Raw genomic sequence first — 13,400 nt, 5'->3', positions numbered from 1 at the left:
AGAAACCCAATTTTCGTCTTAGTGCAGTAAAATATCTATTTGATCAAGACAGCTTTGTTTCAAGAATATAAACGGTTAGAATCCAGTCAGTTCCTGTTTCAGGAATCCCATTGGTATCCAATTTTTTTTTTGCTCGTTCCCCTTACTTCCTCTCCCTTCTGTGTCTCCTGTGCAGTTGGATCTTTACTGTTTAAGAACTTGATATTCACCACACCCCTCTGCCCTACAGCATTTGGGCTATTTATTTTAATGTCTTGTCTCCCCTTATCGACTCTAATCTCCTCGTGGACAGGGAATGTGTCTCCCAACTCTTGTATTCTCTCAAGCACTCTACCCCCCAGTAAACGCTCAGTAAGTACCGTGTTTGAATGAGTGATCGATCAATCGATCAAGGATATTCAGCCAGTTCTCACCTATTCCACTGTCCCAACCTCCCTACCGTTGCGAAAAGGGCATTTTGGCAAGGGACCAGGGAAGGTGGTGGTTTCACCGGCGGTCATGTGAGAAAGAAAGAACATTAAAATCGGAGTTAGCAATATCGTTCAGCGATGATAGCAGTGTCTTGGTAATTGTTCTGAAATGATTTCTGTTTGTATGAGATGGTCTCTTAATAGATCCTAGAGCGATGGACACTTCAAGCATAAGCCTTGATCATTTCAGGGCAGGGATCGTGTCCTTTTCGTCTCCAGTCAAGTGTCTAATATGGTGTCGCACAAATGAGGATGCTGACGAAATATTAATTGGTGATAATTGGTGATCACTGCTCCCAATCAAGAGCCGCTTGGGGAATCAGTCTCCAGATTTTCAGTGTGAACGTAAATCACCCCTTTGTTTTTCTAATCTGGCAGGAGATTAAATCTAAAGCACAGCTCCTTGGTTCCTCTGATTGCTAGTATTTGGCTGCAGATGAGACAGGGCTGCTTTTATTGACACTGTGCAATCCATTTTCATAAGCACAGAGGCAAAGAACCCTAATGCTTTAAATGAAGCCATCAAATATGGAAAAGACACAGCTGGAGGACCCCAAACTCATGCACACTCTTTTTTTTTTTTTTTGCGGGGGAGAAGAGGGTGGGTGGAATTGAGGAAAACTTTCAGATCTTGACCTATTGCCCTGGATCGTCTGGACTTGCTTCATCCTGCCATCGAGCCATTCATCAGAGTCACTTTGCCTCCCCTGCTCTCCCTCACCCCTGCTACCTGTCCTCCTACTTATTCACTATTATGCCGGGGCTTTTTGGTTGTCAAGGAAACAACTCTGCTACAACCCAAAAGGGAAATGATTCTCAAACATTCCAAAACTAGGACATTTTTGTAAGTCATAAAAAAAAAAAAAATTGTCAGGTGATTTGTAATCTACAGAAAATGTTTGTACAAATAAGAAGAGGCCCTTTTGCGGAATAAATATTACCTTTTGGTGAAGGATAGTTTGCAGCCAAATCCCAGTTTGTCGAAGGATGTGCATTGTCAAGCTGAAGCAGTAAGAGGTACACGTATTGACTGACAGGTTATGTCTGTATCGTGAAGCCATTCGGGAGCTGCATCACTTCCCACTTCCTTTAAAATTCACCTTTCTGGTTGGTCCCTCTTCTCCTGCCCGGACACATGTCCCTGTTTAAACGGGAGAGGGTAAGGAAGCTACCCTATCAGGAAACTGCCAGGCGTAGATGGGGAGGGAGTAAACCACAAGATGGGAGGGAGCGGGGCGAGATGAAAGGGGAAGCGGAACAAGGATAGGAATCCCCACAGCACTTATATCTAGATTCGTAATTCATTCATTTATTTTAATGTGTGTCTCCCCCTCTAGACTGTAAGCTCACTGTGGGCAGGAAACGTGTCTACCACTTCTGTTATATTATACTCTCCCGAGTGCTTAGTACAGTGCTCTGCACGTAATAAGCACTCAATAAATAGAATTGATTGGTTGGAAGGGGCTGGATGGAAACTAAAAGTGGTCTTTCAGCCATCTTCCCCCCGCCCCACCAAAAGCCAAGACTTCCACACGCTCCCCAATCACTAGGCCCGGTCACAAGAGAACGTCACCCAGTGCCAAGCTGGAAAACTGGAAGGCGTGGACTAGTGAAATGGGCTCAAGTGGGGGAGACCCTTGGGCCCCTCAGCTGGACAGGTAAACTGGTGCTATTACTAAGATGTTGCCTCTCCTAATCCAGAACTGTAGCTCCTAGATTCTTCTACTCCTGAAGTATTGAATTACAAGGCTAAATCCAGTGCGTGTGTATCGCTGAGAACTAGCTAGTTGAACTACAGATGGGACAGGGTTTTCAAGAATGCTTCTGTCAGGAGCATCAAGCTCCAGGCACACTTGAAAGTCAGGGCTGGGTACCCGATCTGACAGCCCAAACAAGAGTGGATTTTAACACTGTTTTCATAGAGTCCACTGAGAGTCAGCAGGGATGGCATCTATGGAAAGTGAAACGAACTCTTCTGAACCCTCCTCCTTTCCTTCTCCTCCTCCCACTCTCCCTCCTCTTCCTCTTCCACCTCCTCCTCCTCTTCCTTTTCCTCTTCCTTCTCTTCCTTTTCCTCCACCTCCTCCTTTTCTTTCTCTTCCACTTCTTTCTCCTCTTCTTTTTCCTCCTCCTCCTCCTCCTCCTCTTCCTCCATCTTTTAGCCTCTTCCTCTTCCTTCTCCTCCTCCTTATTCTTCCCCTCCTCTTCCTTCTCCTCCTTCCCTTCCTCTTCTTCTTTCTCTTCCTCTTCCTCTTTCTCCTCCCCCTCCTTCTCCCTCTTCCCCTCCTCCTCTTCTTCTCCCCCTTTCCTCTCCTCCTCTCTCTCTTCCCCATACAAATCCTCAGAACCCACGGCTTCTCCTGCTCACTCGTATCAGCATATCAGATGTTATTCTTGTGCACGACTGCATTTCTACTAATTAAGCTAAGGACATGCCATCTGAAATTAACCACCACCATTGGGATAGATTATGTTCTATTCCTGAAAATGAGCCACATTTTTATTCGTATGATTATTGTTTAAATAATAAGAATTTTTTTTGCTTGTTAAGGAGAAACGGAAATCTGATAAATCTGCCCTGTTTACTAGATTATGCTTGTGCTCTGTACAGAGTAAGCATTGAATAGGTGTCATCAATTGATGGTCCAGTTCAACACCTGACCCTTTTATTCCTGGCAGTCTAGGATATGACAGGTAAAGACGAAACGTAATCACTCAGTGATATTTATTGATCCATCGCTGTGTGCAGAGCATTGTCCTAAGCATTTGGGAGAGTACAATTGCTCATATTAATTTCTGCCCGCCCCCCAGACTGTAAGTGCTTAACAAATGGTGCAATTTTGGACGAGTCACAAGGAGCAGATTACTACTCTTCAAAGGTACTCTCCGCTGCATTGTCCTTCCCCATTGTAAACTCATTATGGGCAGGGCACCTGCTTGCTAGTTCTGTTGTGTTGTGTATTAAAAAATCAAAGTTCTTCATTTCAGGTTTGTTGATGCCTCTGCAGGGGTCATTGTTTTCCTTATCATGAAGTGTTCTACTCTCTCAACCGCTTAGTACAGTGCTCTGCACATGGTAGGCATTCAATAAATGCCATTGATTGATCAACACAATTCAACAAAGTTGGTAGACACCTTCCACGCCCACAAGGAGCTTAGAGCCTAGAACACAAGAAAGCAGAGTGGCCCCACCTTGCTACACATAATCGTATTTTTGAGTTGACAGTCCTGCTTTGGCTCTACACTGTTACATATCCTCTATGTCAGAGGAGGTTTTGGACTTCTCGTTCACATTCCTATAAATCCATTTCAGAGAGCAGGAAGCCGATGGCCTGGTGCCTCCTCCACCCATCTTCCTGTGCAAATGCGTCCCTCGGTGTGGGGAAGGAGATTGCACCGGATGGCACCTTTGAAAAGCAATAATCCGCTCGTTGTGATTCGTTCATAATTGTGGCATTCGTTAAGTACTTACTCTATGCTAAATGGTGGAGTAGATACAGTATAATCAGATCAGATATTGTACCTGTCCCACATGGGACTCACAATCTAAGGGGCTGGGGAAATGGGTATTCAATTCCCATTTTCGGATGAGAAAAATGAGGCACGGAGAAGTTACGACTTACCCAAGGTCACACAGTAGGCAAGTGGCAAAGGCAGGATTAGAACCCAGATCTCCACACTCTCAGCCTAGGCTTGTCTCATCGGCCATACAGCTTCTCCTCACTCTAGTGGGCCAGAAGTCCTTGAACGTCTCCCTGCCCCCAACCTTTGTTCCTTTCTTTATACCGACGTAAATTCACCACCTCCAACCAAGCCAACTCTTAGGTTATCATTATTTTTTTTTAATGTGGCGCCTTTTTCCTTGACTGTGATAGTGGTTCGCGTTAAGACTAATTTATTTTCATTTATTCATTTATTTCACACTTGTGTCTGATGCAGCTAAGTGCTTTACATACATTTTAAAAATAAATACCAGTAGTTGGGGCATCCTAATTAGGTAGCTTAATGGAACACTCTATGTTCAATTTGCACTAAGCTCTCCTGCTTTGATGGTAACCAAAATAGATAAATAAGTTAATCAGAGGTCTGATTAAATAACAAAGCATTGCAGTGTGGCCTGATGAGTTAGGTTTAGGCCAATTTATTTAAGAGAAAAAAGGAGATGCAGGAGGATTTTTGAGGGGCTAGGTTAAATTGCCAAGACCTAGATATTCATCCCCTCTCAGGGTCGCACCCGGAGAGTTTCCAGTATTCTACCAGTCTCAACTGTGGAAGGAGAGTCAAGCAGAGGCATATCCATTCCATTCCTAGCTTGGGCAGTGGCTAGAGAGTGGAATGCAATCTGCTACAAGTCAAAGCTCCCGTGTGCTGGGCAGCAGCTGCACGGGAGAGACTCGAGGGCGGAAACGCAAGTTTTTTGTGCGGAAGGAGGCATTGGTAAACCACTTTTGTATTTTTACCAAAAAAACTCTACGGATATTCTACCAGAACAAGTGCAGATGAAGGTGGGGTGTTCTGGGAGAGATGCGTCCATGGTGTCGCTATGGGTCGGAGGCGACTCGACAGCATAAGACAAGACAAGAAAGACACTCATGAAAACAAACTCTGCAAAGGATCCATAATGGTGGTTTCTTTTTCTATTTTAATGGTTGCACGTCTTATGGGATCCTCGTGCCCTAGGAATTAATTAGCACCCCTAATGTAGGGACTGATAGAGAGGACCACCATGGGGATGAGAGTGCTAATTCTTGCCTTATCATTAAGGTGGGTCACTTCACCTCTCTGCACCCTGTGATCCATCCTCAAAATGTGGGAGGGGAAGTGATTGAATGAACATGCTCTTCAAAGGACTGTCTGAAAGGACACAGAGTGAACCTCCTCCCTCTTCCCCCCGCCCCCCAAAAAAATCAAAGTTCTTCATTTCAGCTTTGTTGAAGCCTCTTCAGGGATCATTGTTTTCCTTTTCATGAAGTGGACAATAACATTGATTGAACTTCAGAGGAAGTTAAGTTAAGCAGCGTGGTCTACTGGATAGAGCCTGAGCCTGGGAATCTAAGGACCTGGGTTTTGATTTCGGCCCCACTACTTCTCTGTTGTGTGACCTTGGGCTAGTCACTTCACTTCTCTGTGCCTCAGTTACCTCATCTCTAAAATGGGGATTGAGGCTGTGAGCCCCATGAGGGATAGAGACTGTGTCCAACCTTGTGCCTACCCTAGGGCTTAATACAGTGCCTGGCTTGTACTTAAGTGATAAGTGTTTAACAAATACCATGGGGGGAAAAAAACCAACTCTCAGAGGCATAGTAAAGGGCAGCTGGGAGGAAGCGAGAATTACCCTGCCATGTCTAAAAGTTCCAACAATGGGACTGAAATATTTTGGAAGTGTTTCAGTGTCCTGTTGAAGTCCCTCATGACCATCCGCCTCTCTGCCTTTCTTACTGCACCTACGCACAGTACTAAATCTAGTTACCATTAACAGCTTTTTCTTATCCCCAGAGTCTGGATCTGAAAGTCTTTAGAAAACAGCAGGACAAAGATGAAGGATAATTAATGAATATTTTTGTTGGGTTTTTTTGCCTTCTCTCTCTGTTTTAGTCTGAAGTGTCCTGGATCCCCAACAAGCACTACTCTGGAATTTACGGCCTGATGAAGCTGGTTCTGACCAAGACCCTCCCCACCAACCTGGAACGGGTCATCGTCTTGGACACAGATATCACCTTCGCCACTGACATAGCGGAGCTGTGGGCGGTGTTTCACAAATTCAAAGGTATCTGGAATTATTGATTTGGCGGTGGCCGCTGTCCATGGCAGCCCTTAAATGGCGTCGGCAGAGGAGTGGAAGTAAGGGCATAAAGAAGACAAGACCCCCGAATACTTGAATCAGTGAGTTGTCCCGATTGAGGGAGGAATATTTGTGAGGGAAATTCTACTGTGTTTGGCTCCAGCCAGTGTGCGGTTTTTGCCGTGTTGATTTTCAGCACGCCAGGATCCCAGGTTTGTTTCTTGACGTGAGGGGTTCTTCCTTTGAAGGCGATGAAAACTGGAACTTCATTGTCATTGGTATCTTTCCCCAGAAGAGAACAATGAACTGCTTATGTTGAGCCCACACTACAGAAGGCCATTATGTTGGATTGTAGGGGGAGCTATATTTTCATATGTAAACACTCCAGTTGATCATTTCTTGTAAAAAAGGGTTTGACGAAATGTTGATCGTATTTATGGAGAGCTTGCATACTCTGCACAGAGCACTGTCCGAAGCATAAGCACTTAATACAATGCTCTGCACACTGTAAGCACTCAATAAATATGAATGAATTTGGGAAAGTACAGTAGACCTACTAGACCCTTGAAGAGTTTCCAATCTGGGCAGGGAGAGAGGAATTTAAAAAAAAATTGCCATTAGGGGGAAACAAAAGAATAGGAAGATATGTACACTGAGTGAGGTAGAACGGGGAATCAGTGAGTGAACCCATGGAGTTGTAATTTGCCCTAAGAACGGCAGTATATTTTACTGTTTCTGCTCCCACCGGGTAACGTCGTCAGTACCCTGCTGGCAAGAGAGGTAGTTTGGGTATTGAGAACCTTCCACTTTGCTTTTGTTTGTCTCACTTTCAGCGGGAAAAAGGCCCCTGTGTTATGTCAGTCGTATGTGAGCGCGTATTGTGTGCGAAGAACTGTGCTAAGCGCTGGGGAGAGTCAATATAACAGAGTCGATAGACACGTTTCCTTTCCAATGAGTTTCCAATCTAAAGCCCCTCCCCTCCGGGGTTTATCTTGGTGTCTGAGATCTGCTGCCTCTGGTTTTTTGGTGAAGAGGATTGCAGAGTGGACCCTGGACTTAATGTGTCGGTTGCCGTGCCGAGAGCTGAAATGCGGACAAATGGAACAAAGCCACTGGCCCACACCTTTCGTCGTCTTCTCAAGCTCATCATAGTGGTCCCTAGGGAATTAAAAACCAAAGCTCTCTGGGAAAGGAATAAAGGGAAGAACAGAGTCCAGGAAAGTCTTTTCTTTTTCCAGTGAAGCCTGAACAGCGAGCCATGAGAAATAAAATCCCCAGGGAGAGCCCTTAAATGTCACATGTCTCAGACTGACACAGAGATTCCCCTTTTCTCTCCTTCCCCCAAGGAGGTCGCCATTTATTACTCCAACTCCTCTGGCATTAAACGCTCAGAGCAGCGCTGATATCGTGTGGCCCCTTTTCCTCCTCCGCTTCAGAGCAGCAGGCTCTTGGGAAGTTGAGCCAACCACTCATGCTCTCATCACCGATATGTTTGATTCCTTAATGGAGTCGTGGATTTCCCCTGTGTCTGAGTTCCCTTTTATAGAATCTATTAAAATGTCTTTTATTTAGGGCTTTACTAGTCCCTTTCTCAGTTCCTCCCATTAGGAGGCCTCGCAATCACTCTGCAAAGGATCTCTTGGGGACAGTGCGGTGTTCCCGCCCGAACCGACACTTAATGGAAAATTAGCAAATCCTGCTGTTTCCACCTCAGTTCGACACACACCCCAAACCCTAATCTGACCCAAAGCGTCATTTCGGCCCTGTGACTCTTTCCTAGAAAGGCCGAGGGTCACAGATATGGTTGCGATTGCTTCAGCGTGAGTCCCACGATGTCAGTTGGTAATAGTAATAATGGCAATAGAATTTATTAAGTGCCTGTTTTGTGCAGAGCACTGTACTAAGCGCTGGGAAAGAGAATCCAGGTGGTAGTTAGCCCTCGACCCTGTCCCTCACAGGGCTCCCAATCTATGAAGTTGGCTTCATTCATTCATTCATTCATTCAATAGTATTTATTGAGCGCTTGCTATGTGGAGACCACTGTACTAAGCGCATGGACTGTACAAATCGGTAACAGATAGAGACAGTCCCTGCCCTTTGACGGGCTTACAGACTAATCGGGGGAGACGGACAGACAAAAACAATAGCAATAAATAGAATCAAGGGGATGAACATCTCATTAAAACAATAGCAAATAAATAGAATCAAGGTGATGTACATCTCATTAACAAAGTAATAGAATCAAGGTGATGTACATCTCATTAACAAAATAAATAGGTTAATGAAAATATATACAGTTGAGCGGACCAGTACAGTGCTGAGGGGAGGGGAAGGGAGAGGGGGAGGAGCAGAGGGAAAGGGGGGAAAAGAGGACTTAGCTGAGGGGAGGTGAAGGGGGAGTTAGAGGGGGAGCAGAGGGAGCAGAGGGAAAAGGGGAAGCTAAGTCTGGGAAGGCCTCTTGGAGGCGGTGAGCTTTAAGTAGGGTTTTGAAGAGGGGAAGAGAGTTTGGCGGAGGTGAGGAGGGAGGGCGTTCCGGGACCACGGGAGGACGTGGCTCAGGGTAAGGTGGAGATCTAGTACACCAGGAAGGGTCAGACTTCCTTCTGTGGGTTTCTGGAGAGAGAGCGCTGGGTTTAGGGTGAGGAGCACAATGTGTGGCATCCAATAAGCACTTAATAAGTGCCATCATTACCTGGGTTCTCATTCTAACTCCATCAACTGGGAAAATAATTTTGCCCCTTAGTGCCAGCCTCCCAGTCTGTTAAAGTGAAAGTAAGTAAAAGAAAAGTCAAAGAAAAGTAAGCTGAAGATACTACCCTACCCCCTGCCTCCTTGGACCAGAGGATGGAGCAAGTAAATGAGCACATATAAAGGTATTTTTTACCTAGAAGTAGCTACCCTTTCCATGTAAAAAGAGTATTGTGGTTGTCCTCCTTGTGGCCCGAAACAGAGAGGAGTCATCATCATCAATCAGTAATATTTATTGAGGGTCTTCTTCAGGCCAAGTACTGCACTATAGGTGTGACTGTAAAACTTTCCTCTGATATCGAATGTATAACTGAGAATATATAAAGATATCTGCACTGTACTCATTATGGTAGGTCTCCATTTTCCCCCCGCCCGCATTGTCTCCGTGACGTCGGTGGAAAGTCTGGGTGGGAAATGGAGATTCGGAAAGTGGGACTTGCTCTAACCTGACCCCTGGGTCCACGGGAGCAGTGGAATCTGGAGCCCCTGAGCTCTCCGGTCCAGGAATCGTTTGCCATCCTGGAGAATGTCCTTTGTCCCCAGAGCCTCCCCGTGTGTCTTCAGGTTAATCAGTCGCTCTTAAGAATGCTGGTTTGTAACCTCTAGCAGCCCTCCCGGAAATAGTTTGCTTAGAGCAATGTCTGTCTCTGCCCTCTTCCCCCAAATTGAGCACATTGCAGAGTCTTTAGCTGTAAGGCAGTGAGAAAACTCCAAGAAACTCCTTCCTATATTGACAGTCTAAGTGCATATGAATAAACTTTCTCTGATTAAAGCTATTCCTCCTCAGGCTGTCCATCTTCTTCCTCTCCTGTGGCTCAGTTTACTCGGGTTTCCACTCATCTCGTTTTGGATACTGACAGTTCTGTAACTTGAGAGAGGGCTTTGCCTCGGGGAAGAAAAACAGAATTTTAAAAGATATAAATTCTCAGATAAAGTGCTTTAAAATGGTTCAGGCAGCAAGTGCCTATGTGGCTCATCTGCTTTTATGATTTAAATGATCAGAATTCTGCAGAGAAAAGAACTGGATCTGAACTGTGTTCTTTGTCATCAGTCCTCAGATTTTTTTTTTTCCTGAAAGGCCAGAGAAATTCCAAGTATAGTCAATATTATTTGTATTCTTTGACACCCTCGGTATTGACAGATTTTTTCTTCCACCTTCCACCTGCTGATTTGATCTTGAAACATCTAGTAAACTAGATATTTCCCCTTCCCATCAACTCTTATCTCCTCTTCCCCCATGATTATGTTTATCTTGCTTGCCACACGCAGAGGTTCAGGGATATAGGAAAAAAGCACTATGGTTTACTTTAGCGGTGTGGGGCACTGTCATCATCTCTTGCTGCTGCTGATTGTTGGTGATGATGGCCAGGGTGAGATTTGTGAAGTTGAGACCACACCGTTTGATAGCCCTGAGGATGGGGCTTGCACCACTTTTGACGAGTGTCTTCCATCCCCAATTCCCCCTCATCCAGTGGTGGTGACCAAGACAGGGGGTAGGGGACCTCAGCTTTACTTCTGGAGTTGAAATTGGGTATTAAAAAAGGGACCTCTGCTTTACTTCTGGAGTTGAAATTGGGTATTTTAGCAAAACAATTTTTTACGTTCAAGAAAGGAGTCTGAGGAACATGTCCTCACTAAGTTATCGGAGTTTCTTAGGTTGAACCTCCCAATACAGTCTGCAGGGAAGCTAATGGCTATAGTGCAGAGTTTTGATGTTAAAGCTAGTGAATTGTTAGGACTTAATAGAGTGTTAATTAAATGCCAGGGAGTTTAATGAGCGAGTACATGAGTGAGAGCAGGGAAAATGATTCCAGCGGAGGAAGGAAGAGGGAGAATGTTTAGCCTGGTCAGTAAAGAGGGGAGATGGGTTTCCTTGGTTGGTGTTGATTGAGCATTAGGGTTCTTAGGTGTGATTTCCCCACCAGGCTCATGGGCTCGGTTTCTGGCCTAAGGCAACTCTGCATTGACATCAGTGTGAACACCCTTTCCTCTTCCCCTTTAGCTGGACCATTATGACAAGTTGATGATTCTGGCACTGGGCCACCTCACCTGTAGGATTCAGGGGACCACTGCCTAAAGCGTGAGTTTCTCAGAAAGCAACGAGAAACAGTGTGGTCTTAGTGGACCACTTAGCGGACCATGGGCCTGGGCGTCAGAAGGAAGTGGGTGCTAATCCTTGCTCCGCCACTTATCTGCTGAGTGACCTTGGGCAATTCATTTAACTTCTCTGTGCTTCAGTTGCCTCAACTGTAAAATGAGGATTCAGACTGTGGTCCCCATGTGGGATAAGGACTGTGTCCAACCTGATTTGCTTGAATCTACCCCAGTGCTTAGTACAGTGCCTGGCACATAGTAAACACTTAACAAACACCATAAAAAAAAAAAAAGGCCAGAGCTGGAAAGACAGGGGAAAAAAGAGGCCGGTCGCTCTGCAAGAAAATAATGGAGTCTCATTGCCGTGACTGATTTTCCATTCAGCTAATAAATAATGATAATTGTAGTATTTGTTAGGTGCTTACTATGTGAGCACCTATCTACTTACCTGATCACCTCAGGCCAGAGGTTTGGGAATCTCATTTTCCAGGTCTGGACCTGACTCTACATGAGCCGCAGTAAGTTTTCTGACTTTCCTTGCCTTCAGTTTCCCTACCGGGGAAATAGAGGCAGGACCCCTGTATGCTGTGTATCTGGAGAAGGAAAATCATTTTGGATTATTCGGGACACATCACAAGGACACTGGATTCCTCCCTTCCCCCAGTATGCGTGTGTATATATATTATTAGCAGAGTATAATATATGGCAAGGACATGGTCTGTCAGAAAGACAAATATATAGTTTTTTCTCCCTTCTGCCCAGTATATGCGACTTGCCCATCTGAATGAATGCAGTGGGTAGAACCGAGAGAGGCAGAGCCCTTATTGAGATGGATGGTGTTGTGTTTTAAAGGTACACTGTCAAATAGCCTAAGCCCCTTATTAAAATCTTCAGCTTTCAGAAAAGACAAGTGGTATTTTTTTATTAACGGCTTCGAAGGGAAGGTAGCCCTAGTTTCTGGGTTATCGCTGTGCCCTTGTCTCTGGAGCAAAAAGACATCTTAACTTGCTTTTTGGGCACTTAGCTTTTCCCTTAGGAAGTCCAGAGAGATGATTGGAGGGGAGGTTTTTGCAGCGTTGCTTGTGTTCCTGCATGGTGCTTCAGAGTGGTGCTCTCCAAGTTTGAATATACCCATTAATATCATTTTGCTATTTTAGAAGTTAATTTTGGGTGTCTTGGGGGTGTACTTGCAGAAGTGTAGTCCCCAGATATGACCATAGAGAACAGGAAAGTGCTCTACTCATTCTCATTTTTTAAAGCTAAATTCCCACAGAGGAATTGAAGGAAAATTTAGTCTCCATTTTTGTGGACCCCAGAACTCTTTGCTCTTAGTTTCTGTCAGGCCGTGGAGGAGAAGAAAGGCTAGTTGGTGGGTCCCGTCACCAGTGCTGCTGAGGTAGCTTCATTTGGTCTCATTAACCAGGTTATTGCTGAGAGCAGATTAGGTGGGTTCTGTCCCGGGAAATTGATTCAGAAGTGAGTCGATGTCTGCTCAAGGGGAACTGGGCATAACAGCAGCGGGAGTTCGATTCCAAGAAGGTGAGAGGTGAATTAGAGAGGAAGGGAGTCAACTGTTAAGTGAGGTACCCCTCATTATTCTCTTCCCTTCACGGAGCTAGGGTACGATGATTGGGCTAGGAATGAGAACCGTGATATTTGTTGAGCTCATAATCAGTGCCAGGTACTGTACTGACCACTGTGGTCGATACCATATAAGCAGATGGGTGACAGTCCCCATCCTCCACAGGGCTCACAGTCTAAGAGGGAAGGAGAGCAGGTATTTCATCTCCATATTTTAAAGGAAACTGAGGCACAGGGAAGTTGAGTGACTTGCCCAAGGTCACCCAACAGGCAAATGGCAGAAACTGGTTTAGAACCCAAGCCAAGTCCTCTGACTCCCAGACCCAGGCTCTTTCCTCTAGGCCCCGCTGTCCTGCAGCCCTTGAGAAAAACTGCCTCTAACCCAGTCCAGAACATTGAGTTTCCCATTCTGGCCTCAAAGGATCTAGGAGAGCAATTTACCCCCTGGCTTTTGCCTCTTTCTGCCCCGTTCCAGAATCACTGAACTTTCTCCTTATGGACGTCTTTCCTCATAGTCATGCTTCCTCTTCTGTTTCTCACCTTTGATACAACAGCGGGAGCTTTCTGACGTCTCTTGGATGTTAGACCGGAAGGTGCTGTCATCGATCACTTGCAATTTTTTAAGCGATGAAACAAGTTAGCCTGTCTTGACCGTTTAAGCTGAGCAGTCAAAGGCACCCATTCTGTGCAGCACAAACATTCCTTATTCACAAAATCAGGACCCT

At 45.3% G+C, this 13,400-nt stretch overlaps 1 protein-coding gene and 1 non-coding gene across 8 annotated transcripts in view; both read left to right on the top strand.

Moving 5' to 3' along the window:
• Window positions 1–13,400, top strand: part of LARGE1 (LARGE xylosyl- and glucuronyltransferase 1) — a 349,906-nt gene that overhangs the window by 199,116 nt on the left and 137,390 nt on the right. For all 7 annotated transcript variants that reach the window (XM_029078653.2, XM_029078655.2, XM_039914014.1 and 4 more), the window contains one exon: window positions 6,066–6,237. In XM_029078653.2, coding sequence (XP_028934486.1) covers window positions 6,066–6,237 — 172 coding nt within the window. The remainder of the gene's footprint in view (window positions 1–6,065; window positions 6,238–13,400) is intronic.
• LOC114816811 lies at window positions 4,687–4,823 on the top strand. The gene has a single exon (XR_003764617.1). It is a non-coding gene; the product is annotated as a small nucleolar RNA SNORA7 (small nucleolar RNA).

Source organism: Ornithorhynchus anatinus, chromosome 14 (genome assembly GCF_004115215.2).
Source record: "Ornithorhynchus anatinus isolate Pmale09 chromosome 14, mOrnAna1.pri.v4, whole genome shotgun sequence".
Lineage (NCBI taxonomy): Eukaryota > Metazoa > Chordata > Mammalia > Monotremata > Ornithorhynchidae > Ornithorhynchus > Ornithorhynchus anatinus.
Note: the sequence above shows the minus strand (reverse complement) of the source record. Positions and strands in the feature narration are given on the sequence as shown.